This window comes from Aptenodytes patagonicus, chromosome 7 (genome assembly GCF_965638725.1).
Source record: "Aptenodytes patagonicus chromosome 7, bAptPat1.pri.cur, whole genome shotgun sequence".
Taxonomy (NCBI): domain Eukaryota; kingdom Metazoa; phylum Chordata; class Aves; order Sphenisciformes; family Spheniscidae; genus Aptenodytes; species Aptenodytes patagonicus.
The window spans coordinates 64,707,014-64,734,043 of record NC_134955.1 but is presented as its reverse complement, the minus strand read 5'-3'; the positions used below and the strand labels follow the sequence as shown (position 1 = coordinate 64,734,043).

Here is a 27,030-nt window from a genome sequence, read left to right as displayed (position 1 = left end):
ACTCTTCCATTTGGAGTTTTCTGAAAAGCAGAGTGTCAGGCTCATGACAGTACTGGTTTTCCTTTGCCACCTCTGATCAGGCAGTGATTTTTCTCTGCTTCTAGTTTCTGCTGCTTCTCTGTCTCCGCCAGCTGCTTCACGTTTCCGAACGGGTGTGTTGCTGCTGTGCTGAATACCCGATTGTCATCTCAGAATAGTTCTTCCAAATCTGCACCTCTGAGTTCTGTGAAACTTTTCTTTCACTCCTGGTGCAAGAGTCATAACCTTTACAGACTTTGTACACAGGGAAAAGAGAGAGAACTGAACTCCTTTACGTTTACTTAAATCTTTACTATTGGTGTCCTCCTTCACAGCTGCGTTTTTTTTATGCCCACTTTATTATCAAATGGTCATTCTGTGCAGATTTTTGGACTGTGCAATTTCATACCTGCTTATGTGTTTGAACTCTTTTCAGACACAGGATGTTTTCTGCAGTGATTTTACTATTTACTCTTGTTTCTTTTTCCTTTGCAGCTTGAGCTTTTCTCCTTTCCTGGTGCCTCTCTCCCATTCTTGTCTGCCAGCCCCGCTCTTCTTTTAAGTTCTTCCTTAAACCTTCCTTCTCCTAGCAACCTCTCTTGTTTTCCCTCACCAGCGCTTGTTCAATTTACTGTTCAGGGGACGGGGTCTCTCTTTCTTGTTTGGAGACTTTTTGTTGTTTGAATATAGCCAACTGTTATTTATACATGGTCACATCATCCAGGTTGAAGATTAACCTCATGTCTCTCAAAACTTTTAAATTAACATTTACATTTTCATTCTATGCCTAAATTTTCTTTTCCCAAAGTAAATATACTAACTGGATTATCTTTCAGTAGCTTAGTATGGATATTCTTTGCATATTTTATCCATCTGAGATCCTGCATAATTGTGAGTTGACTGTACAGGCATTTTGGGACAAGAAATGTATTTTTTTTACTTTTTTCTGGTTGTGTTGCACCGTGTTATAAATTTACACGCGACTATGTAAATACTTTGCAGTATCCCACAAAGCAAGTTATTTACTTGAAGTCAGTAACACTAGGAATACAGCCTAGCCCCAATCCTTTGAAGACCTTATTCTCTACGGACAGTGTTTTCAGAAGTGCTGAACGCTCGCTGCATATTCAGCTAGCCTGGTGTGCTTTTGAAAATGTTCCTCTAAATGGGAATGGCTCTGAAGATGATTATTAAGAAAAGCTACAGCATTAATTTAGTAAAGACTGAACTGTATGTGCGTCGGGGAGTCTGAAGGTTAGTGTAGCTCACAGGTGTTGGACCCATCCAGTCTAACCGGCTGCGGCGCCAGTCAGCAGCCCAGTTGCCCTAGATTTTGTCTTACTGTCACTGGAGATAGAGGAGCAGAGAACTGGTGTCAGAGGCTAGTTCAGATCTTAGCTGAGCCAGAAAGCTACACTTCTAACCCTTTCAGTTAACGCCATGAAATCAGGCAGGCTGAATGCAGCCCAATATGCCTGTCTCCTTTTTAATAATCTGCCTAGGTGGCTGGACGATGCTGAATTACTGCCGCTAACTTTGTCTTAACTATGAAGATAGTGACGTTGCACGTGCTGAAAGGGAACTGCTAGAGAAACATCCTGATTTACCTGGGGAAGGCGTGCAGCACTTCTTTTTGTCCTTAAGTTGGGGATTTTAGAATACAGAATATAGAAAAATGCAGTTTTATGAAACACAGACATGCAGCTGTGTGCAAAGAAGGGGGGGGGAGGGGACCACAGACCAAAATGCAATTCTTTTTTTTATCATGCATTAATCTACACAGAAATAAAGATAGCTTTTTATAAAAATGGCATTTGTGCTTACCAGTTTGATTTGTTAAATGCTCTTTTTATTTGTATACTCGAGTGCAGCCTATGTTATGTGGACTTCTTTGCACAGACAAAATTGCAAACTTAAACTTTGGAAACTGGCTCTGTAGGATTTCAGCCTCAAGGCAAAGCTTTTATTAGAGTTATCAGAAATGAGTTTTCTACGAAGGAATTGGTTTTGGTTATTATTTTCTAATCGTTTTAGTTCAGTGTCGTTGGGAAGAGAAATGTTTACTTTAAACAATTAGTCCTGTCAGTTTTAATTAATTGCTAATTAAAATGGTGAAAGTTTGTAAAGCAGCAGAGATATAATTGTTATAAGTCATAATCAGAAATCCCTTGGTGTATGAAAATATGGAAAGGGAATTTTGTGAATTGGGTGTTGAACTGAAAGGTGGAAAACTGGGTTCAGGGCCAGCCAAATGCAGTCACTAGTTTTTCACCCTGGTATGACTCCACTTCTATGTCCACCCTCCCTTTTGTCTTATCTCCATGTGTCTGTTGTTATACGTGCTTCTGGGAAGTTCACATTTCTTATGTAGCTTATACAGAACCCTAACATTGAAATTTCAAATATTTAATTTCATTTAGAACTTGAGAAAAATTTGTTTTAATATTAATAATTTTTTTTTTTTACTTTTCAGTCAGATTTCCTATTAAACTTTGGTTTTTGGTTTTTTTTGCAGCCAGCTGAATTGCTCTTGTTGAGTACAGAGGGTGACTTTATGTTCAAATATTTCATCTATTTAATGGATCTGGGTTTAGTTTTTGTTAGAAACAGAAAGCATTTTAGCTTCAACTGAAAGAAGGTAACACTTCATTAGTGGACAGCATGGCTCTTATGGATGTCAAGTTTATGCTGAGTGGCTTGCAGTCGTGATTCCTTGGCATTAGTCCTCTTTCTGTGGTATGGCTGATTTTGTAGTAAGCTTGTAAAAGTAAGTAAAAAAAGTTCTGAGGGTAACTTACAAAAACTAACTAACTAAAATAAATATTAGACTCTTTGTCTTCTCTGTGCTGCTTATATGTGCCTGTATATCCCAGATATGACATACTATATAGCGGAAGAATTTTGACACAGTAATGTAAAATAGTCTGTTTGAAGGTTTCCTGATTATTGTAGATTGTCAGACACTAAAATAAAGATTTTTTTTTTTTTTTTTTTTTTTTTTTTTTTTTTAGGAGGGGGAACGACTCTATTGTAAATGATAGTTGTTATTTTAAAAGCATCTTCCACAATTTATTCCTGCATCTCTATATATAAACTCTGGCAAATGGCAGTTTTGCTTCCTGCTAAATGTGAGTATTGAAAACCAAGGGGATTTCGCTGCATATAAGTACTTTAGGATTGCTGGAGTATGTAAAATGTAGGTCTGTCTGAAGGACAAATGCATGCTTGTTTTGGTATTTTGGGTTTTAGGTTTCCGGTACTATTCATTTCATCATGAACTTTTGTTTCCTCTGGTGCTGAGAATGAGATCATTATTGCTGTGATTCATGGTGCTCTCACATTATCCACAGATTACTGGATTATAAAGGCAGAAAGGGAGTGTTCTGGCCACTCGGTCTGACCTCTTGCATCACGTTGGTCAAAGGATTCCCTTGAATTAAATCTTTTGAAGTAAAGCCTGTAGACTCATTTTGATTTAAAAGTTTCTAGTGATGGACAGTCAATTGCATACCTTGGTGAAATTAGTTTAAAGAATGAACAGCAAAGGAAAAGCAGTTGAAACTGTTAATGCTTTTTTTTTCTTTTCCTTTTTCTTTTAAATTGGGTGCATTTATAACCCCTTGTGTTTATGTCCTGTTATTTTGTATGCATGTATCTACATTATCAGTAGCTTTCTATTCCTTTGAGAACTTTTCCATGTGCTAGCAGTCTCCGTATGTAAAATTGTCATTGTTTTCTTTCAACCTCAAAGAAAACTTTTATCTTATGATTGTATAATTTTTGAATACATATTAAGTATTATCTGCTGTTTTCAGCTGTTGTTGTATATTCTCCTGAACTGTTCGAACTCTGAAAAGGAGTTTGAAAACAACTGCCTGTTTTTACAACTACTTCCTGCTGATAATTGTGCTCACAATATTCACAGTAAAGGCCAACCCATTGCTACTGCATGACTCAAATTTCCCCTTTGCTTTTGCTTCGCTTCGCTGTAGCAGCTACATGTCTAATCAGAGAGAGCGATTGCTGGAGGCTACCTTAAATGAAATCCAGAAATGCCACATTTTTACTGTGACCTTTGCTTACAATTTCAGTGGACACTTGAACTAACTTCTCTGAGGAGCAAAGCAACTGTATGTTAAAGCATCTATAGTGTAGCTCTAAATTGCTTCAGAGTTGCCTGAACCCTGCAAGTGTATTTCCCAGCTTCTTGGCTCTAATCTCGTGTCATTACAAATGCATGCAATGCTTTCTGTCTCTTCTTACTTGGAGAAAAAGGTGCGGGTTTTTTTTGTGGTTTGGGGTTTGGTTTGGTTTTTTTATCCCAGTAATAAAGCCTGAGCACTTGTAATTTGTTATTAAGTTTAGGTCTTCCGCTGAAGCGTTTTTAATGGTTTGAGGAGGATGAAGAATACTTTTGGTATACAGATTTTATGACTGTAACTGAAATGCCTAGGTTAGAAAATTAGCTCTCTGGCCCACCTAAGATCTGAATTAGCCTCTGGCACTGATGCTCTCTTTCTGACTCCTCCTCTGCCTCCAGTGACAGCAGACAGACTCTAGGACCACTCAGTTGCTCACTTTGGTGCCTCAATAGCCTATGAGCTGTTTTTCTTTTGGTGGTTTTTTTTTTGTTTGTCTTGTTTTTCCTAAATTGTGACGAAATCTACCAGATATGAGTGATAATTTTTGTTTATCTCAGTGGTGAAGGTATCTCAGGGTGGGCACAGAGTAACCAGATGCTTCAAGTCAGTCACGAGCTAGGAACATTTTCAGACCTAGAATATTTCTTGAGCATGAAATTGGTGTAGTGATTTCTTCCTAGATCTGTTTGAGCTGCTGACTGTTATGGTTCCTTGGCAATTTCATTGTTAAAGTCTTTCCATTTTCTCCTTTCTCACTACTTTGACCAAAAAGTTGTGTTGAATACAGTATCGCTCTGTGTAAATTTCTAAGCTCTATATTTTACAAATTGTTTTTGTTAGCAATTTCCTTGCTGTGTTAAAATTTAAGATTACTTTAATGTCTTGCATAATATCTATAAGGGATTTTGGATTTTTTTCAGACATGCTGCGTTTTCAGCTAATTAAATATCCAGCTATGCTATGGTTTTTTAATGCTAAAATCAACTTTCACCAAATAATTTTAACAAAACGTATTGAATTTTGTAACAGATTTGGAGTACTAAATTCATATAATTTTAAATGCAAACTAAGGATAGAAATGCTCAAGGATAAAAATTCTTAGCGAGATAAATGTTTATGTATAAACTGATTACGTTATCTGAATTATTCTCCTTCCACGGCTGATAATACTTAGGAGAAACGTGTACTGTATTACTCTGGCATACTTTAAGAACAACATACGCTAATACTTGCGTTACATGATGTACCGAACTATGCTGACATCCCTGTATTTTTTTTTTTTTTTAGTACTGGATTTCTTAACACATTGCTACATACACAAATGCGCATACACCCCTGCCTACGTGTTTTCTTTGCCCCCCCCCCCCCCCCCCCCCCTTCTCTCTCACTTTGCTTTGACATTCCTTTTAATGGTAAAACCGGTACCCTTTTACGACATGTAAGCCACACCTGAGTAGCTGATAGGAGATCCAGCATGTGTTTGTTACTTTGATAGCAGGGAGAAGGCTACCTTTGCACCTTAAGCTTAATGGTGGTTTGTTTTTTTCCTTTTTCGTTTATTGTTAAGGAAATATAAGTGTGGTTAGTTTCAGTAAAATCTAATGGAAACTTGTAGTGGTTTTGGCTTGGTTTTAGCTATTACGGGTTTCAAGTGTGCCCATAGTGAGTAGTAGACGGTCACCACCTAATGTTTTTGCAGCAGCATAGGATATGATGGAGGGAGTAAGAACTCAAAGGTAACAGCTGATTTTCTTGGTCAGAGAAGAGAGTAGCCAAAGTGGCTTTCTCTTCCCAGCTCTTTGACAGGTCCTCACAGAAGAGGACAAAAGAAACTTATTGCAGTTTTCTTAGTTTGCTTTTCCATCTTTCTGGGACCCTGGGCTCCTAAGCTGGTATAGGAGACTGATGATGCTTTACATTCTTAAATAAAGTGTAATAAGAGTATTCTATCTTGCTGCTATTATTGTTTTTTGTTATCACTGGGTCTTTCTTGGGCTGCAGTATATGGTGAGTATTGTAAGTCACACAAGGTGTTGGCTTGTTCTTTGAGACCATCATGCCACATAAACTTGTGGAGTAAATGCAGCGGGTGCTGGCAGGATTTTCTGGGGAGTTCAACGGTTAGCTGGATGCTGGCTGTTAGCAGAAGTGGTGCACCCATATTTGGTTTCTTTGACAGTTAAACCTGTGTTTATTTCTTCCTTTTTTTGGGTTGCTAGTGAAATTAAGAAACGCTGTCACATTCAACAAGCATGTATGTTCCTTGACTTCTTCACAGACATGTTACTTGACCTCAGTGACCTTCTTCAGGTATTGTATCTTTTTTTTTATTTGAAACTTTTGTTAAAGTTTAAGATTAATTGCAAGCAAAGAGCTGTCAGCATGGGCTGTTTGGGATGTTTTAATTTCTCTCTAAAAATTCTGAATCGGAAAATCAGTGGATTTGTAAATCTGAGTAATTGTTCAGTAAAATTAAATGTTAAACAAATATTTTTTTGCTTTTAATGCTGCAAATAACTTATCAAGAGTTAGTATGATCCTTTCATCAGGATTCAGAGTCACTGCAATGGCACAGGGTCAGATGTTACACATTTTTAAAACAACAGTTGTTGAAGACAGAAATAACTTTTTTGGTAGGTAATACTGTGTAAATGGATTAGTGCACTACAGAGACGTATCTTATAAAATGTATTTTGAGAGAAATACATACTTGCTCTGTATGTGGAAATAGAAAGCTCTGCTGACATATGCTCTGTTATCCTCATTCTCCCTGTTAACGCTGTTTTACATACAATGTGAGTAGGTTTGTTGCATCTATTTTTGTCCTCCCAGCTGTCTTGGTAAATGGCATCCTCTGAAGACTATTTATTGCTTGAAGCAGTCTGCTGGAATTGCAATAATCAAATTAATCTTTTAATTCTTAAAATTAGTAACTTTTTTTCTCTTTTTCTAAACTCTTACTGAATTATTTTGATTACTTATAACCAAATACTGCATGTGTAGAATGGGAGGTTTATTTCCTTCTAAACACAGGTGATTTTTCGTGGTGATTGTTATGAAATAGAATGATCAGAGTAATATGACGAATAGTCACACAATGTGAAGAAGAAGAAAAAGGTGTTGTATCTGTAAAAGAAGAAAAAGATGTATTGTCAGCAGGAACAGACAAGAAAGATCGAATGATTTGTCTTTTCCCCTCTGTACATTCCAGCCAGAAAAGGTGTTGAGATGGGACATATGAGGACCAAAAGGGTAACTGAAGAGATGGGAGAGACAGAAATAGATTAGTAGTGAGGAAGTAATCAACCCCGGAAACAGGAAAAATGCAAAATTTCAGTATCATGATCTGCATTTATGTGTTTAACTGTGTGAAGACTTCTGATGTGCTCTACTTTGTAGCTTCTTTAAGGTGAATCTGAGCAAACAGGAATCTTAAATGTTGTTGTTAACTGTAGCTAGCCAGAAAGTCCTGTTTAAGAACATATAAAAGAGCTTTTTCAGGTCCTAGCTTGATTTCTCCCCCACCCCGAGTTTGTTTTTAAAAAAACAAACAAACAAACTAAAAACCCCAAAACAAAACAAAAAAAACCTGGTGGCAAAACATTTACGGCCCAGGCAGAAAACTTCAGTATATTCTGCTTTAGATCAGCCATTGGCCACAGATTGTGTGCCTAAAAAAGTAAAGCAATTAGTTCATTAGATTGTACTACGTTACCTGGAAGTGCCTCTTCTTCAAGGACAGCTCTCCCATCCTGAAGTTGGGATGTGCATGTCATTAAAGAAACAGAAAGGTTGTTAGCAGTAGTAGTAGCGGCAGTGGTATTACCTTTCCAAAACATTTAACTTGTTCAGACTCATCTGGACAAAATCTGTCATACTGGTCCAGGTAATTGTTTTTCTTGGTAAAATGAGAAAGGTGTCAATTTTATATCAGGAAAAAAAAAGTCACATCTGAAAGTCTAAAAAAATAAGCTACTGCTGACCTTCACCAACTCTTGATTAGATGCTAATAGCAAGTTTTGAGATTTTTTCTTCAGAATTTTCTACTTGATGCAGCTCAGTTGCTGCAGGAGGTGAAGTGACCTGCAGGGCTGCTAATCATCTGACCGCAGGAATTTTTTGAAGAAAGTTACCAAATGAAACATCCTTATGGAGTGTCTTCATGGAGGCTGCTGACTGAATTACAGAACATCTTGAAATAGGTTTCAGTGCAGTTGGGGCGGGGGGGGGGGGGAGCATAACAACCTTTTGTGTGTTGCTTCATCTAAAAGCAAAACAAAAAGTAAGCTTTTTAACTCCAGCTACCAGCAAAAAAGATAAATGAAAGCCTATGAAAAAGGCCATCCATTGCTTCCTTTTGCCATCTTGCAGCTGGAAACAATATTAGCTGTGCCATTCTGCATCCCACTTATGGCACCCTCCACATCAGTGACCTTCAACTAGTGTCTTGCAAGTGTTGGGAGAGCCAACACCCTCTGTAGCTCACAACATAAGAAAGGTGGTAGCTATAAGTAAGAGTAATATGAAGATTTGAATCTGCTGTTACCTGCAACTCAGTATTTGTTTAATGACCTACCATATTTATGTTTTCTCTCTTGTTGTTCTGTCTAGCTTTTTAAAGGAAAAAAAAAAAAAAAGAAGAAAAAAGGCAGGGGAAATCCTAAGTGTGGCCTCTTAGGCTCTGCTCTGTACTTCTTGTACAACCTCTCTTCCTGTCTTCGAGTTGCTTTGTGATTTGGTCCCCCATTCTCCATTAAAAAATAAAAAAGCTGTCCCCTACAGTGTAATATGCTTTTAGAATAGCATTATGCAGCTGAAACTTAGCAATAGAGGAGACTAATTTTCACTGTTAATGGCAGTCTGTTTAAGAAGTCGTATCAGTTTTCCTCTTATGCTGATGACTGCGATGTGGGAGTTTGTCTTGTTCCACTGGAGAACTGCTACATTTCATAATAGTTTTTGGAGCTTCAAAATTGCTGTCATTTTTTTTTTTTTTTTTTTACTTGGTAAGGCAATTTCTTTGGTATTTTTTTTTTCTCCCATTTTATCTTCAGGTGAAATATGTCCTATGTCTTGGAAACCTCCTGTTGAAAGTGTGGTCAGATTCAATATGCCTCTGGTACATTTAGACTTTAAAGCATTATCTGAAATAAACTGAAACTGTCCAGACCACTGCTACAAATCAGGCTCCTTCCTTGTGCAGAGCAGAGCCATGCTGCATGTTGATTGAGTTGGAAGGATGATCAGTCATCAATCTCTGACAAGGAAAGTACTAGCTTATATTTTCAGATACTGCATTTTACTTGCAAATATAATCTTTAGAGAGGTCTGTAATCAGGCCTTTTGTTTGCTTTTTTGTTAGTCCAATCTGAGCGACAGGCCTTGCTTGTTTAGGAGAGTTGCAAAGCTTGTCTACCCTTGGCCCAACTTTTGAGCAGTTTAGGTTTGCTCACCTCTTTCAGAGCACCTCATTCCTTCCACCTGGAGAACTAGTTGGCTAAAGTTTTGATCTCATTGTGGTGAAATGCTGCCTTTCTCATCCTGGGAAATGCAGTTTCTTTTTTAGCCTCTTGTAATCTCCAGTGTCATGGTCTTTGCAATGTGGTCATAAAAGACTTTGGGAAGAGGTGTTGGCAGTGCTTTGATCTCCAATTTCAGCCTAGTAGAATATAATTTTTAGTGTGCCTTGTGGTGTGTCCTGCTGTTAAATAAGGCTAATGCTTACTGAAAAGATGTTAGACATAGCCAGGCTCTTTATAGGAGTGCGCAGCAGGAGGATTAGCAGCAACGGACATAATTCATTAAAATGAGATGTTTTGACTTGATATCAAGAAAAGGTTTTTCACCACGAGGACAGTCAAGCGTTGGAACAGTTTGCTCAGAGCAGTTCTGAAGTCTCTGTCCATGGAGGTTTTCAAGGTCCTGAGCAACCTGGTCTGTTCTCGTAGCTGACCCTGCTTCGAGCAGGAGGTTGGGCTGGAGACCTCCCGAGAACCATTCCAACCTGAACTATACTACAGTTCTAGATAAGGGAAGGGGGTGTACAAGAAGTGAAAATCAGTAACTGGTACCTGCTTGGTCTAGTCCTCCTTTGGTCTCTCTTCCACTTCAAAACACAACTCTCATCCCCTATTTCTTCTCTTCAGTTTGTCTAGTGAAGGAACAGTACTTTCTTGTCCAGAAGGATTTTTATTGTGAGTTATTTTTGTACACTTGTTTTTATTTTTTTTTTTTGAAAGGCAGCATTGGCCTCTGTGATTCCTCTATGCTTGTTGCAAATTCCTCTTTGACTTTCTTGCATAGATGGTATGATAATTGTTTATTGTACTGCTGTGGTGTTGGAGGAAGAATGCTAGGACTACTACATATGTGATTGGCAAAAGTAGACTGTCCCTTCAGAGTCCCCAGACTGAAGGCAACGCTTTAAAGTATAGCATGAGAGGAAGCTGCTTAATTTTGATCTGTGTCTCTTTTTGAACTGCAGTCTGACAAGTTGGGTTTGGTACATGTTTGTAGTTTTGTGTATTGTCTTTCAAGGTTAAATGTAATGTTCTGGTTGCAATATGCATCCAAAAAATAAGAAGTTTCAGTTTATTGTGTGGAGAAAGGTAAAATAGAGTTTTTTTTAAAGACTGTACTCATTTGCTTCAGTTTTTAATACCCTTTGTTCATTTGAAGTTATTAACATGTTGACTGTGCTTGCCTTTATTGCCCCTATGCAAATTGCTATGTTGATTGAGTTAATTTAAACAACCTGGTTGGGACCTTCAGGCATTACTATACTAGAAATGTTAATAATGAATCAAATAACCACAGGTGCCTCTTTCCCCAGCAACAGACACTCTCCTTAAAAACTCATTTGCTTTTCATGCTTGCTTAATTATTTAGGCAACCAGCCATGGATGTTTCACAGTGTGATTTCTCATCGCGTTCCAACTGCTTGGTCTTTGTCTTTCTAAAAGGCAGAAGACCTTAACCACCGTCACCATTTGTAATATTTTTCCAGAATGCCACACCATTGTCTTGAAAAGCCTTTTTAGAAATTGCTTGAAGTGAAAGAGTATTGATTTATAAATTTATGGAACTTACGGTCAAGCAAAACTTTCATTCAATGATTGCAGCTTTATTTTTTGCTACTGTCCAGAAAGTGAAGTGACCTGGTAACTGTATGAATGGGAGACTCCCTGTTTCCCAAAGAGAGTTTAAAATTCTGGAAGGTGTTAGACTGTTGAAGAGCTGAATTCCTGTGTCACTGAAAAGGAGGTATTTGTTGTTATTTCTAAAAGTGGAAGTATATTGGTATTTGTCAACACATCAGGCATGATGTGAAAGCAAGAGGAAATTATGAAAGGGTAAGAGTGCCTATGGAAGTGTCCCTTTGAAATCAGCATCTGATGACTGACAGATGTGAAATGAAAAGACTGTCTCCAAAAAATACTGTGACGGGCAAAGAGTATAACAAGTAGATGGATCTTCCTATAAAGATGTAACTGAATAATTGGAAGCCATTCCTTCTCCAAATGCCCCCTTTTAACTAATATAAAGTCTTCTGTAACAGGAGCAGAAGTTAACTATTGGTAAAGGACAACATCTTACAGAATCTTAAGTTCTCTGTAAAAACTTAGGGGTAAAAACATCAGTGTTTTGTGGGTTTTTTGTTTTGTGGTTTTTTTTTTTTTTTTCCCCCCCCCAGTGCCTTGGTGAGCACATACTTTTTGTCTGAAAGATGTCTTCCTGCTGAAGAATCTAGGTTTTTTAAAAACAAACAAACAACTCAGTGGCAGGTCCATATGTTTGTAAATTTTTTCTGTTAAATGTGAACTGAATGTAAAATAATATGGTAAAAACTATCAGGGTATGCAGATATTTTAAAATATCCCCTCTGACAGAGGTTGACACCACTCTCTGTATTAGGTATTAATGTTCAAACCTAGTGATTGCATCAAGTTTAGGAAATGTTAATATCTGATCAAAATAGACAGCACAAGTATTATGAAAGTCTATAAAACAATTGTTACACTTTGACAGTTCTGATTGGGGAGAGTTTGGGGAAATACTGTTTTTCAGTATGATCCTTTTAAATCAAGACGGGGGACAAGAGTCCGAAGACAATGTGGTAAGCTTTAAAGCTGCACCAATTCAAGTCTAAGCCAGAGACTTCCTTTTAGAAGGGCATTTTTGTTTATTCACCATTCTAAGGACTCATATAAAATCAGGTTTTATGAATGCAAATGTCATTTGGTTCTAAATTTAGACTGTTAAGCTTTTGATGGATTGGAGTATATGAATTTTTATACGAAGTTCTTAATGAAGAAAGAACTAGAAATTAAAGTAGGCCTCTAAATTAATTATCTTAATTTTCTAAGCTTAATGGAGTGCAAAAAACCATACAAATTGTGAGAGTAAAGAAAGACTATATGCCTATTAGATATCTATCGTATCTCATCTGTCACAGGATGTGCGTGTGCGTGTGTGAGTAATAGTTGAAATTAGTGACAGTGGCATAAAATTTTGGTGAAAGGGCCTTCTTCCACTAAACCCAAAAGTTCTTAAATATCATGTTTCAGCAGGTCAATGCCGTAACAGATTTCTGGGTGAGCTTTATGCCATCTTTAATTTCCCATTTATGAGAAATGCCCCAGAACCTGTGAATATCTGGTAACTTTTAAAGATGAGAAGTGTATTGTTTGAGAGGGCCTGAAGTCTCTTTTCCTACTGATTTGCCAGGAAAACTGGAAGCAATTGAATATTCCCGATTCTTTTTGTGACTTTACCCTGGCATTAAAAACGCGTGAGCTTCATGAGGGAAACAACATGGAGCACGTAATCCACTGTATATTACACTTTCTTTCTAAATAGGTAGTAACCAGAAACTGCGAAGAAATGCACTTGTGATCAAAAGAAAGAAATTCCCTGATGTACCATTTCTATTTGAATTTATTATTTTGTATAAATACACCGCCTACACCTTGAAGCTGGTCATAAAACACTGATGATGTGGGTGAAGTGGAAAAGCAGGTTAGATTTAAGTACGTTACTTCTCAAACAGACCATGGATCTGGAGACTTTTAGTTAGGCCAAGGAGAAGAAGATAAAAACCAGTAATCGAGCAATTTTATTATGCATTTGTCTTTGCTTTAGATTTAATTTGGCACCCACTTTGATTGTTAGAACTTCACTAAAAAACCCTGCTTCTTTATGCCTCTTCATATTTATTTGTTCTTTGATGATTGCATTTATGGAAAGTTTGCTTGGGAGGAGTTTCTTAGAGTGACATGGTTTGATGGGGGCAAACATCAAGTATTTGGATGTTGTGACAAAAAAGCCAGAGGGAGGAATACTTGTCTGAATTTGAGGTTTTTTTTTTTTCTAGACTAAAATGAAAGAACTAGATGAGTTTGTGAAGCCTCTGATGGAAACGTCATATGTAGTTGGCTCCACTGAAGTGACTTTATTGATGAGTGCAGTGAAATTGTCCTTGCAGAACAAGATCTAAGTGATGAGGTTTAAGATTTATAGTAACTTGGTCAGCCAACTTAGAAGGCTGAAACTACAGCCAAACCTCCACTCTTTATGTTAATATTTCTTAGACAAAAAGTCAAAACAAGCCATTCCAAACTTATAGTGAATCTAGAGCATCTAAAGCCAACTGAAACACTGCAGATATTTTGCTGTAGTAAGGTCTGTTCTAGCTGTGTGGCTCATGGAAACTCACATGCTCTCAAATTCCTATATGGATTGCCAGATTCAGTAGGTGCTTATTTTTCTGTATAAAACTTGGTGACTTATTTCGTAAGAAATAGGCTTCTTATTCAAAGGGTATATTTTGTTCACTTACTTCCCATGGAACAGTATTTCTATGTTGCCTGGTATTTCAGGAAAAAAAGGATGGTAAATTTTAAGACTATACTTTTGTACCTTCTAGACCAGACCAACCATTGGTCAGAGAAAGCATGGAAGAAATTCAGTACCTTCCACTAAATATGGAATGAATTAACATCATATCATGCACACTTGATTGGGCAGTCACTTTCAGGATACATGATCATTCTGAGGATTTCTTTGACGTTCTCATTTTTTAAATTTGAGAAAAATTCATGTTAAGAACATTTTCCCATAAAGAAAAATTTTGAAGTGCTAGGTGAAAATGTGTCAGTGTTTTTTGTTGTTGTTGCTTAAATGTATAAATTTATTTTTGCTAGCTTGGTAGAAGCATCTATACGCTTGGAAGGAAAGCTTGCTTTTAAACTAATGTTGGTAAAGCTCTTTTGTGAACTGAAAGAGAATATACTTAGTAACAGGATTTTTTTATTTCCATAGGCTTGTACCATAATCAACAACTCTGTTGTGTAATTGACTGCTTAGTAAACACCTTCACTATCCTGGCATAGGAAAGAGAGGGGCAGTTCTGTTACATGAAAGCAATAGAGTATATACTATCCTAAAAAAAAAAAAAAAAAAACCTATTTGTTTGTAGTGTAGGAGGATGAAGTTTTTTTCTACTGACTTTGACCTTTATATGTGCCTTGGGGGAGCAAGGTGTTCATGGAGCCTTGTGGGAACGTTTGGAGCCGATTGGGAACTGAAGTATATCCTGCCTTTCTTGCTGACCACAAAAACATATCTTAAGATAGTGAAAGAAAACTTCCTCAGACTTTTAAAATACAAATGTAGTTGCCTATGCTATAAATTGCAAATCAGAGTATGAAGAGTAACTCCTCCCCTCAGTTTACATCCTCCCGAGTGCAGCAGTGAAGGAGGGGAGGGGAGCAGGGCTCTGTCCCTGGCTCCTTAGCAGGTTTGGCGTGGTTTAGGGTTTTTCGGAATTGATTTATCTTTTTTTGAAGTAGGGTGATCTGGGGCAATGTCCAAACAGTAAGAAACGACAAATAACCCTTGGGGCATGTGCACCACTCCTTGCTTTGGTGGAAAAGTTTGGTGTGTGCTTGTGCAATACTTAATTATCCCACTTCACGTGATCGTACAGAGCTGAAATTTGCACTAACTTGTGAGTATTTGCTCAGGTTTTACTATGTTACAAGATAAGTAACACTTTATATATACTGATATTAAAGTCTACTTAATGCTTTAAGATGTTAGGTGACAACTGAAAAATTGCCAAGTACTACAGAGCAACACTGAGCCCACTGAAGAGTGTGATGAATAACTTTTTGTAATTTTTTCAATATAAACTTGTGCTTTTGTTTACAATACTAATTTGTGCAGCTTTTGACAAGCACCAAGTATTATTCTGTACCTATGAATACTGCTTGTATTACGTCAGTTAAATTTTTAAAGCAGGTTGTTTTAAGATTTCAAAAGTGTGGTTTTTTTTTTTCCTTTCTGCATAAATGTTCTATTAAAAACATTTGTGGTTTAAGATTTAAATAATGATTTTTTTTCTTTTAATAGGTGAATGTGTATGTGCTGGGAAAAACTTTCCTTCTGTTGGCCAGAGAACTCTGCATAAATGCTCCAGCCATAGGTATTTTTTTTTGAGTTGACTTTTGAGTATTTGGGTATATTTTCTGCATGGTTACTTTAAAAGAATATATATGTATGTGTGTATATATCCATAGTATTGTGTGCTAAATACCAAAGTGGTAACTTAAAAATGAAGCTGGAATCAATCCAGGCCGAACAGCAATGCTGACCACTAGAGCCTGTTTTCCTTTATGTAAGACTTTTTTGGGAGCTAGATGCTATTTTCTTTTACAAATAATTTTGTTGCTTTTTCTGAGAGTAGTTTGAGCTATACTAAGACAATGGGCTGATGCATAATAAATTTGTGTGCGTCTACAAGCTTGCACAGGCCTGTCACACTGCAATTCCAGAGAGATGCAACGTTTGATAAATACTTGCCAAATTTACTATCTGTCCATCACCTGTAGCTGAGGTGTTCAGTGCTTGAAATACAAGTGGCTTGATGGAAAATGAGGAGCAACTTTTTCCAAGCATGCGAATAACTTTTTAGTTAGTAAGTCATTGCTGAAATTGTAACACAGTGATAGGAAGGTGCGTTTTAACCTGTTAAAGGGTAAAAAAGCTGTTGTCTAGGCTGTAGCCTTTAAGGCAAGGGAATTCATGCCAATTCCAGTTAAGAGAGTGAGTTTATAGAGAGGTCTTGTGACTGTTACCCACCTCTGTGCAGGAATTTTCTTCCTGTATCTTTACCCACTCTCACTCCCACTCTCCTTCATCTGTACTGAGAGAAATCAGATGCCTTTTGTGTTCAAGAACAACACACACGCGCTCCCCTTCAGATGCACTCAGCTGGGCACGTAACTGCCTGCCTTTGCAGCAAGAGAACCAGGAGCTCACATACTGAGCACTGTCGTGACAGCATCCAGATAGTATGTGGCAGTGCACAGCTATCAGCCATCGCGGTGTGCTGGCCTCGTTAGCATAGCTTGATGTCTGGTAAAAAGTTCTTCTTTTCACTGATTCAGTTGCCTTCTTATTTTTCATTACTTCTGTTTTTTTAAGAAAGAACAGGCAGAATTTGTACTGCAGCTTACTTTCAAGGTGAAAATTAATGCAGCTTAGGAAAAAACAAACAGAAAACCCTTCTAAATTAAATGTAGAGGTACCTGTTATACATGGAAAAACATACTGGTTTAGACTGCTGTTTGAGTATTCTTTCCAAGGTCATTATGAGAAGAGAGATTTATAAAGAACAGTAAGTATTTCTAATTGACTCATCTGTAATGACTGTGAGACATTGAGAAAAAACCTACTTTTATCACTCTTTGAGAAAAGTTAGGGTACTAGCTATAAAATGACTGCTGATAGTGGCTGGGACTATGTTTTTAGAAAAAACAGAGGGGTAGGAAAGATCCAGCAGCTTTAGTTTAAGGTGGCTTACTTCTAATTACTAATTTTGAATGAACTTAAAGACCATATTGCAAGTATTTCTCTGATGTCTGCTCCTAAATGTGAGGATGGGATGTATATTTAGATAGTGGCTGCCAGTATTGCAGCTCTGGGCTCAATCTGTGATAAAGCCTGTCGCTGCATTAAGCTTCATGTGTATGTCTTGACTCGGGCCATTCAAGGGGGTGCAGTTTGACAGGTGCAAGTGTCAGTGTTGCTGTTTGCAGGGCAGGCTGTGGAGGTTAATGCAGATGATGCGTGTGAATGGGCATTAGAGCCTTTCAAATATAACCACAGGATGATTTTTATCAACTTTGATTACACAAAAAACCCTGAGCTTCCACATATGTCAGCTCCCCTTTTTTGTGAAGGAAAATAAAGGCTGCTGATAGATAGTCTCAGTTACATTTGCAGCGATAGCTAATGCCCTGTGTATATGCACACAGGGGACAGACTACAGTATCATCACCCCGTTAACTACTGTAGAGGAATTAACAGACGCAAGCCATAAGATCAGCAATGATCAAGTACACAGGATTTAGGGCAAGTAAAAATGTTTTATATTTCACAGATTCGTAAACTGCTCTAGTTTAGAACATTCTGTTTAAGTCAGCTGCAGTCTGCAAGTTAGTTATCTATATACAAAATAAATGCACAGTACGTGCGAAATTTAACATTTTTCTGCTTGTTGCAGTCTTAATAATTAAGTCAAATAGCTTATGAATAAATAAAATAAGATTAAATTCAAGAGCATTCCTTCACTTATTTGTATAGCCTGATGTAGCAGATAGGTAAGTAGCATAACATTCCATACTGCTGCAGAGTTCGTAGTAAAATTGAAAAATCCCTTAATGTGCATGGTTGCAGTATTGGAATACAATCAAGGTGAAATGCATCATGCATAGAAAATGAGCTCAGGTATTTGTCCTCCTTGTACTCCGGTTCCATTAGTACTGTCCGAGGAGCATTGGAACTGGAATGTCACTTTCCCACACTGGACTTCAGTCATTCCCTCTTGCCCGAAGTAACTGAGTTCGTTACCATCAAGAATAGCACTTACATTGTAAAATGTGTCTTGCTCAACCTGCACAGGGTGTTCAAACCACACAGAGAAAGTGTTACTGGAGCCGTCAGAGGTAAACTTTGTCAGATTTTGAGCAAGGACAACTCCTAAGCGCTTCAGTTCGATTTTGACGCTGTATTCAGCTTTGCCACAGCTTGAGCCATACAATCCCAGTCCTGCTATAAATATCCGTTTGTCTACGGCAAACTGAATACTGTCACATCGCCCTCGGTACCTCCACTGATTGCTGCGATATGCAGACGACTGAAACCGATGGCATCGCTGAGGTACAAGTCCTTTTCTTTTTGTCAGCGGAAACTCTAGTTTGGGTTTATTTGCGGCTGTGTACCAGAGGAATATGTTGTGAGTTTCCTCAAGGGTGAGGATGTCGGACTGGGCAGCTCCGTTGGCAAACTCTTCCAAAGTCATGGTCGGAATCCGCACCAAGTACAAAGCTTTCCCCAATACATTCCTCTTGTTGCGTGGCGTAACCGGCAGCCCTTGTCTTTTGCATTCAGCCTCTGCCCAGTTGAGAACAGCCTCGAAAACTACCACTTCCTTGGTGTTGAGCGCCTCCCGGGTTACAATGATCTCTAGTGTTTGTTGATCTATCTCGCAGAAGCCCTCTGACTTCAGTGCCATTTCTGCTTGAGCATCAATCACTTCCCAGCAGCGCTGGGTCAGCTCTGGCTCCTCAAAGAGCCTGCTCTGAGACAGCAGGACACAAGCGTTCTTCGCTTCTAAACTGGTCTCCAGAAAATTGACGCAGGCCTTTGCTAGGGCCGGCACGATGTACTTCTTGGCAGCATACAGCGTAGCCAGAACCGTGTCAGCTTCCAGGTCTATTTCATCACTATACATATATCTAGATAGGAAAAAAAAAAATAGTTTCTTAGGAAAAAAATATATAGGCCACAAAAGACCGATCTATAGTGATCTTTGCTGGCAGCAAATCTGACGTTCAGTATTTGTCAGCACATTAAGTAAACAGTAATAAGTGCGTATTGCACACTGCCAATTAGGAGATGTATATTTTATAAGCTACTTTGATTCTCTCCACGTAATTAGTAGACTTGTAGTGGCCACTTACTTTAATAGGATTAGAAAGGCTGCAGGTTCCACATCTGGTATATGGATTTCAGATTTGACCTCTGCGAGATCACCGTAAAACATAGCATAGAAGACAGAGCTACCAACGGCCAAAACATACTGGAAAATAAAGAGAGAGAAGCCTCAGTAATATGTATCAGTAATAGCTGAGCGTGCTGGCTTTCGATAACAGCTACACTTACGGAAAGTTAAAAGCTACAGTGGAGGCAGAAGACTGCCTTAGACTGTTCCCTTTAATTGCAGCGTATGTGAATTACTTCTGAGATTAGATGAGAGCCGTAATTAGGAAAAAAAAAAGTGGAACTCTTTGTAAGGCAGGGGGAGAAGGCGATACACACAGCAGTATTAAAAAGCCAAAAATTATCTGCACAAACCTTATGGGCAGGAACTTTCTTGGATGCCCCCGGCGGGCCCACGATGAAGTGAACGTCAGCCATGAGTTCGTTATTGAACATCAGCGCGTTCCTGCGAGCGAGGGGAGGGGGGAGAAGCCCCGTTAGCCGCGGGCAGCCCCTCACCCGGTGCCGCGGCCCCGCTGGCACGCGGCCGCCCGAGCCTCCCGCCGGCGTCCCCCGCGGGTCCATCCCGTCCCGGGCCGCCCTCGCCGCGGCGGCCCAGCCCTCACGCCTGCCCTTGGCGCAGGTGCGCGGGGCCGGGCCGGGCCGGGCACCTCTCCCGCCCGCCCGGGGAGGGTCCGGCGGGGCCTGGCCCTTACCTCTCCCGCAGCGTGGGGTGGAAGGACTGCCAGTTGGCGCTCTCCAAGTTGTTGTTGTTGAGGTTCTGGAGCTGGGGCGGCGGGGGCGGCTGGGCGCTCTGCTGGAGCTGCAGGGCGTTCTTCTTGCTGTTGGCAGCGGTGGCGGCGGCGGCGTTGCTGTTTGCAATGTTGGTGTTGGTGCTGGCAGGGTAAAGTTCTGCAGCCATCTTCTTCTTCAGGGACAGGGGCACTATCTCATAGCATCCTGGCACCTTGCCGTTTGACCTCACGCTCTTTTTGGACTTCTTTAAGGTCTCTGGAAGCAGAAGAAAAAAAGTCAAACACTTCATGATCCTGCCATTGAGGCAACCATGGGTCAGTGGCATGAGCAAGAGGACTCACAAATCCCAAATGCGAGTCCCTCTAGCTGGATATTTTGTATGCTTCTAGATGCAGGGCGGCTTTTTTTTTTTTTTTTTGGCGTGTGTGCGCGCTCTTTGGTTACGAGCCCGACGCACCTTTCCGGGGGGAAAGGGATGGTGCTGTATCGGATCCCTGCCAGCGCTCACCTTGGCTTGAAGCGGGGGGTCCCAGCCTCCACGGCACTGCCACGATTGCAGTGGGGAACCCGAGCGGGGCTGGCAGGCAGTTCCTTCCCCCGAGCAAAGAGGAGAGAAAAATAAAGAAGAAAAAAAAGAGCCAAAATCCAGCAACAAAACCCCACAAATCCAGCCGAGGCGGTGGGTCAGGAGCGACAGTCAATCCACAAATCCTCAGAGTGCAGCAGCCCGCCGAGGGTGAAGCGCAGCCAGCCGCCCGATCCCCGCTGCCAGCGACCGCGCTCCGCTCCGTCCTTCCCCGCCCGGCGGGGGCACATCCGCGGCGGCCGGGCCGAGGCGAGGCGGTGGCTCTCCGCAGTCCCGCTCCCGGGCGGCCCCGCCGCCGCCGCCGCCGCTCGCACCAACTTTCCTCCTCTCTCCGCGGCGGCCGCCGCCACACGGCGCTGCTCCTCCGCGCTCCTCCCGCCCGCGTCAGGGGCGTTGCTGGCCGCGGGGCGCCCCGGCTCCTCCGCGGCGGGCGGGCGGCGCTGCCCTCGGCGCTCCCCTCGCGGCGGCGGGATGCGGCGCTGCGCGGCTGGGCTCGGCGCGGCTCTGCCGGGCCCTGCCTCCGCCTCCCGCCCTAATAGGCAGCCTCCGCGCCGCGCGTCACGGCCGCCCGCGCCAATGGGGAGCGGCGGGGGAGCCGCCCCCCGCCCCGCCGTGTGTCAGTCTTCCGCGCGCCCCGGTGCCCCCTCCTTCCCCCCCCCCCCCCCGCGCCCAGCCGGGGGCGCTGCCGCCGTGGCGCCGGGCACCGGCACGGGGGGTGCGTGTACGTGCGCAGGGCCGAGCACCGCCGCGCCAAGCGGGCACCGGGAGCGAGCCCCGCGGTCCCCCCGCCGTTCGGTGTCGGTCCCCCCCCCCGCCCCCGCCCCCGCCGGATTACCGCAGCGGCAACAAGCGCGGGGGGGGACACGGGAGACCGGCCCCGCCGTGCGGCCTGGGGGCTCTCGCGGCGGGGCGGAGCGGAGCGAGGCGGGCGGCCCCGGGCGCGCACCGCCCTTCCCGGCCGGTCCGGGCGGGGGCGCCGCCGCGCTGCGACACTGCCCCGCTCCGCCGCCGCCGCGCAGCTCAGCGGGGGGGACCGGGCCGCCGCGCTGCCCCGCCGGGGCCGGCGCCTGGGGCGGCTGCGGGCGCTGGGGGCACGATCGGGGCGGAATTCTTTAGGTCGGGGAAGTTGCAGGGGGATTTTTCCTCCCCTTTCTTCGCAGCCCCGAAGCCGCCGTGCCCCGGTTGTGCGGGCCCTCCCGGGCTGGGCCCCCGCTCGCCTTCCGGGGGTGTTTCAGCGGGGAGTGACCCTCCTCGGCCGCCCTCTCCGTGCCCCTTCCCGTGGGGGTGGGCTGGCAGGGGAGCACGGCTCCCACTCCTCTCCCCGGCCCTGCCGTCCCGGTTACTGTGTTGGTGGGGAAGTCACTCTTTTGAGCCGTTTCCTGGGAATTTTTTTATATTCCTGTTAATGACTATGTGGCATCCAGGTGCTTCCAAAAGTCCGAGTCCCGAGTCGCCGCTGGGATAGGGGGAGAAGGGAAAGTCTTCAGAAAGACAGCTGCTTCTTTCTTAAACAAGAAAATAAATGTTTTTCTTGCTACCTGCTTCACGGCCCCTGCAGTCCCCGTTCAGGAAAGCCGGCGGGTTTTGCCCCGCTTGAACTTGCAAAGGGGACTCGCCTGGGAACAGGGCACCCGTGGTGCGCCGGTGCTTGTTTCCTACACGTGAAAGGATTCCAGGCGTTCGGGTTCTACAACTTTTAAAAAAAAAAATATATTTTTTTTTAAATGTTTGCATCCATGTAGGCTATGTTTATGTTAACCTTGGGCCTGCATTTAATTTCTACATTGCTAGTATTGCATTCTAGCCATTTATGGCCTCTTTAAGGCTTTTCACTTAAAACCGACCCGCATTTTCATTTTCTGGCTGTTTGGTAGCTTCAGAATTTAAATTAACGATGTGCAATCTTTTGTCAGATGACCTGTGGGCATGAATGCCGGCAGAAATGTCTGAACAGCCACAATGCAAACGTGTAAATGCTCCCGAAACTCAGCTCTGAAGAGAAAGCTGTGAATTGCCTGCCTCTGCTCGGGGCGGCTGGAGGAGCTGAAGTTGGGCCCTCGGGATAAGAGAAATCGGAAAGCAAACCAGGCATCGCTTTGCAACGCCGCGCGCGTTTCTGTAGTGCGAAGAGCGAAGTTTAAACGTCTGTTGAACCCTAGGCTATCGCTTCCGAAAGGGTTTTTTTTGTTATTGTTGTATTTTGGAATCGGTTATTTCTGTTGAGTACAGTTTTATAAAATCATACTTGGAAATACAGAACACCTGCCCTTAAGAATCGTGGGGATCGGTTAATCTTTCCACAACCTTTGATTTTTAGGGTCATGTTTAGGAGGTGACTCCACTCTGGCATTTCTTCAGTTTTGAAGGAGATGTGTTTGGAAGTTTTTGCTTGATAAATGCTTTCATTTAAATGCTTCTGCAGGGCTGACAGGTGTAATCACCTGCGGTGTGATCTTGGTAATTACGGATAGCAACAGGGCATCATTGTTAGAACTTGGTGCTAAATTAAACTGCTTTGATTAATTGTAAATCCGTAAGATTATTCCAGTGTTTCGAACTGAGTTTTCATCTTTATCAGTTTAAGTGCCCACACAGGGGATCAGCTAAGGAAATTGAGTTGAGACTAATAGTTAACAATTTACCGTACATCATGGATTTTCGGTTAAGTGATAAAAGGCTGGCAGGAAATGAGAAATTGATACCTCAAATAAGAGTAAACATGTGTTAAGTATAGCTTTTACAAGATTGTTTGATAAATTATAAATTGGTTTAGGCAAAGCACAATCCGTACCGACATATTTCGGTTGGTTTGAAGCTGATAACACCAACACTTGAAATAAGTTTATACATCTGGAGGCAGATCCGTGGCTGATGTAAATTGTCATAAGCGCTGTTGACGTTAATTGGGTTCCAGCAATTTATGCTGATGGAGAGTATGCCTCAGTATCTGTAATAAACAGCGTTTTGTATTGGTGGGATATGAGTCGAGAAGGAGCTGGAATTAACTCTGAAGATGCAAGTAGACTTTTGTTAGGGACATGGGTTTTTAAGCAAATGAATTTTTTTTTTGAAGCTTGGTTTGTAGGTGGGTGTGAGACGAGACATGCAAGTTAGCTTATTTGTTACTTTGCAGGAGATGTTAGAAGTTTTGCGCCTAAATTACGTCCTCATTCTGCAAAAGCTTTTGCGAACGCTTAGCTTTGTGCATAATTTCACTGATACCAGTAACACTGCTCACGTGTCAGAGTCAGCATGTGCAGCCTTGGACCCTGAAAAGCACGTAAGAAAAACTTTGTGCAGTGCTTTAAAGGTCTATAAAGCAAGAAAGGATTTTGTTTTAGCTGAACTAAACTAAAAAGGTGCTTCTAAAGCTTAGTGATCAGAGGATCTGGCCCAGCAGCACAGTCCGTGTTGTTTGCCGAGATGTGAAGCAAGCCAACCACGGCAGCCCCACAGTACTGCTGCTCAAGTACTGCGTTTCCTAGATCAAAGGTTAGGATTAGAAATAATTGTATTATTTTCTCTTGCAGATCCGTGTTTATATATTCCTCGTTTTGCACACATGCTTGAGTTTGGGGATAAGAACCACGAGGTGTCCATGACGGCTCTCAGGCTGTTGCAGAGAATGAAGCGGGACTGGATGCACACCGGCCGCCGGCCCTCCGGGCTCTGTGGAGCAGGTATTTCAGACGCTGGGTGTATCGCTTCCCCCGCAGCGGGTTGGACGGGAGGGTCTGGGAGTTGGGAACAGACGAGGCCTTTCTCGTTTCCTCGGTGATGCCATGTTCTCTGGGTTTTGTGCCGTCAGGCACCTACAGATTATATAGGCCTCATCGAAATAGTTTCTGAAACTCAAACTTTATTTTTGCCCTTGCTCCTACATTACTTGCTCAGATCCTTTGTATCTTACGTTTTGGATATTTTAACCTCCTTTCTGGTGCTCTTCTCGCCCCTACTCTCTGCAAGCTCTAGCTGCTAAAAGGCTTTTTGTCAGCTAAAATGACACCATTAGTGCGAGCACTTTGATTTGTGTCTTTACACAGAGTCTTATGCAAGAAATGCCCTCTTTGACCTGTTCTGTGAAATTATTTTCCTCTCCTTCTTCATCTTTTTCCGAGATCCATTGCTGTCATGATGCTTACAAAAAACCTACTGGTTTGGGAGGGCTAGGTTAAAAGGTAGTCAGTACCAGCCAGTGAGGTCAGAGTAACGAAGGGTGTAGATAGTCACAGAGTTCATGTATGCGCTTTATTTTATTTGAAAGATCTTACATGTGCATGCTGGAATGAGAAATAGCGCTCAAACCTTAGGGAACCCAGGACTATGCAATCTTCCTGAAGTTTCTAGCCTCTTTTTGTTAATAGTACTTGCTTGTTGCACGTTGCTAAAAAATTGAGTATAGGCTCTATGGGAGACCAGCCTGGTCTTTGATTCACTACATAGACTATATCCACACGAGCAAGTAATTTGATTCAACAGACATGGATCAATAGATTGAAGCAGGTGGTACCGAGTCCCCTACATCCATCCACGCAATATGCAGTTCATGTGGTGTACTGTGGACTGGGTTTAGTTTGGTTCTCTGGCCTAAATGTCTGTGCCATACGTTGTTTGAAGGACCAGTTGTTAGTTCAGCCCCTGATGTTCCCATTAGGAACTGGAGCACTTCAAACACATACCTGAAGTGGAGCTGTGGTTTAGTTTCCTCTGAAAGGAATCACTTTTGCATGCTTAAAACTGTTCCGCGCACTGGGCCACTGCACGGTGAGTGGGGGTGATGCTTCAAAACGGAGCTAGTGCTCTGAATCAACACGCTAATGTAAATGCAGCCAGTACTAGTTACCTAGCTGTATAGCGGGTCTTGCGAGCACTTGGGCACTAGGAAGACAGTGATAGTGGTGACAGCAATGAGGATAACGGCTTAAGTGGATTCAGTGTTTCACTTCTGGTTTCTGGAAGAGTCAACTGGAGATCTTTTTATTCAGGACGAGTAAATTCTGCTAAAAAGACGGTAACTCTGAAAATATGTGAACAATGAGGTGTTCTTGTGCTGTATTTAAGAGCTGACCATGGTTTCCCAAATGCTAAAGCACAGAATTTTTCAGGGTGCAATTTGCAATCAGCTTAATTTTATTGGGTAGGAAGCAAAGTTTGTAAAGTCAAGTCAATCACCTGTATTCAGGGACACAGCTGAGCACAAGCATTTACAGCTCTTTAGCTGAAGGCAGGGACAAAGAGAGGGTATAGTTACCTGACTGTTTTCTGCTTTTCTTCAGGAAATTTTCTTCTTTTTGACATTGACTTTCCCTGCTTATTCTCTAGCTCTGCTAGTGGCAGCAAGAATGCATGATTTCCGACGTACTGTTAAAGAGGTCATCAGGGTGGTCAAGGTTTGTGAGTCTACATTAAGGAAAAGGTCAGTGCAGTTTTATTGCTTTTATCTTTCGTTTACAGTACTGAAAAGTGGTGTAGTCTAAAATGAATGTATGTCGGAGAAAACCAGGTTCTTTTCATTTTCAGAGGCGCCCAGAATAAAATAGGTACAACATGTTTTAGCTGGTCACTTTTAAGTACTAACACCTGCCTCTTACGTAAGGCCTCAAAAGCTTAGCAAAGATGGTAAGGAGCACTGTGCCCATTTAACAGGTGCAGAGTTGAAGGCAAAAAAATGTTGGGTCGGAAATGTTAACAGTGTTGTCATGTCCTCAGAAGAAATGATTGATTCTCAAAGCTGAGGATGTACTGTAGGATTATTTTTTCATTAATCCAGAATACGGTGCTGAAAAGTCTTGTCCTTTAGCTGTTACTGAACAGAACTTTTCAAAATATTTTGCTGAAATGTTCTTTTTTGATCGTGTTGTGCTGCTAATAAATAGAAGACAGCGCAGTGAGTCTAATGATAAGTTCACTGAAGGGGTCAGAAGTGGAATTATTAGCAGAATGCGAGACTGAAAATGGGAATTTCCCCAGTACCTTTTTTTTTTTTAAAAGCTCTAGTAGCATTTTCCATATTTTGATGAAGTAAGCAGTCACCCAGTTTCCCTCATGTTAGTTTTGAAAAGTTGTAACACTTTCTTTCCCCATAGGTTCAGTAAAAAATGACCTAACTGTGAAATACCATGCTTTCTGTTGCCCCCAGTTGGAAATTTTTGTACCACCAATAAATTCTGAAGTTTGTTCTACCAAGGTTTGTCTTTAGAAAGCTCCCCTGGTGTCTCTCTTTCGTTCCACCTCGCTGAGACCAGCTTTAGCACATCCAGCTGAGTCGAATACTTGTTAATAATATTCACTACTTAATTGTGAAAAATGGTTTTGCCTCAGATCTTAATTTGTGGAACAGGAATGTTACTATTTCCCTACCATGCATGGGTGGTATAGGGATAAATTTAAAGTGTTTGAAGTGCTTTAAGGTACTATAACAATAAGGATGGAGCAGTACAAATGCCACTTTTTTTCCTCTGGTCAGCAGGTCATGTGTTTTAA

The 27,030-nt window shown here is 41.7% G+C and overlaps 2 protein-coding genes across 3 annotated transcripts in view; one reads left to right on the top strand and one right to left on the bottom strand.

Moving 5' to 3' along the window:
- BRF1 (BRF1 general transcription factor IIIB subunit) overlaps positions 1 to 27,030 on the top strand; it is a 175,403-nt gene that overhangs the window by 63,680 nt on the left and 84,693 nt on the right. Inside the window, exons 4-7 of the mRNA XM_076345599.1 lie at positions 6,439 to 6,470; positions 15,573 to 15,645; positions 24,078 to 24,227; positions 25,870 to 25,963. Coding sequence (XP_076201714.1) covers positions 6,439 to 6,470; positions 15,573 to 15,645; positions 24,078 to 24,227; positions 25,870 to 25,963 — 349 coding nt within the window. The remainder of the gene's footprint in view (positions 1 to 6,438; positions 6,471 to 15,572; positions 15,646 to 24,077; positions 24,228 to 25,869; positions 25,964 to 27,030) is intronic.
- On the bottom strand, positions 17,571 to 20,971 carry BTBD6 (BTB domain containing 6). Of its 2 annotated transcripts, XM_076345601.1 has the most exons (5): positions 20,470 to 20,971; positions 19,922 to 20,216; positions 19,581 to 19,671; positions 19,187 to 19,305; positions 17,571 to 18,961 (listed from the first exon to the last, which is right to left on the bottom strand). In XM_076345601.1, the coding sequence occupies exons 2-5, from the start codon at positions 20,125 to 20,127 to the stop codon at positions 17,929 to 17,931; spliced, it is 1,449 nt and encodes a 482-aa protein (XP_076201716.1). In that variant the 5' UTR covers positions 20,128 to 20,216; positions 20,470 to 20,971; the 3' UTR covers positions 17,571 to 17,928. The 2 variants fall into 2 exon arrangements, with proteins under 2 accessions (XP_076201716.1, XP_076201715.1); XM_076345600.1 differs by having other exon boundaries at positions 19,922 to 20,539.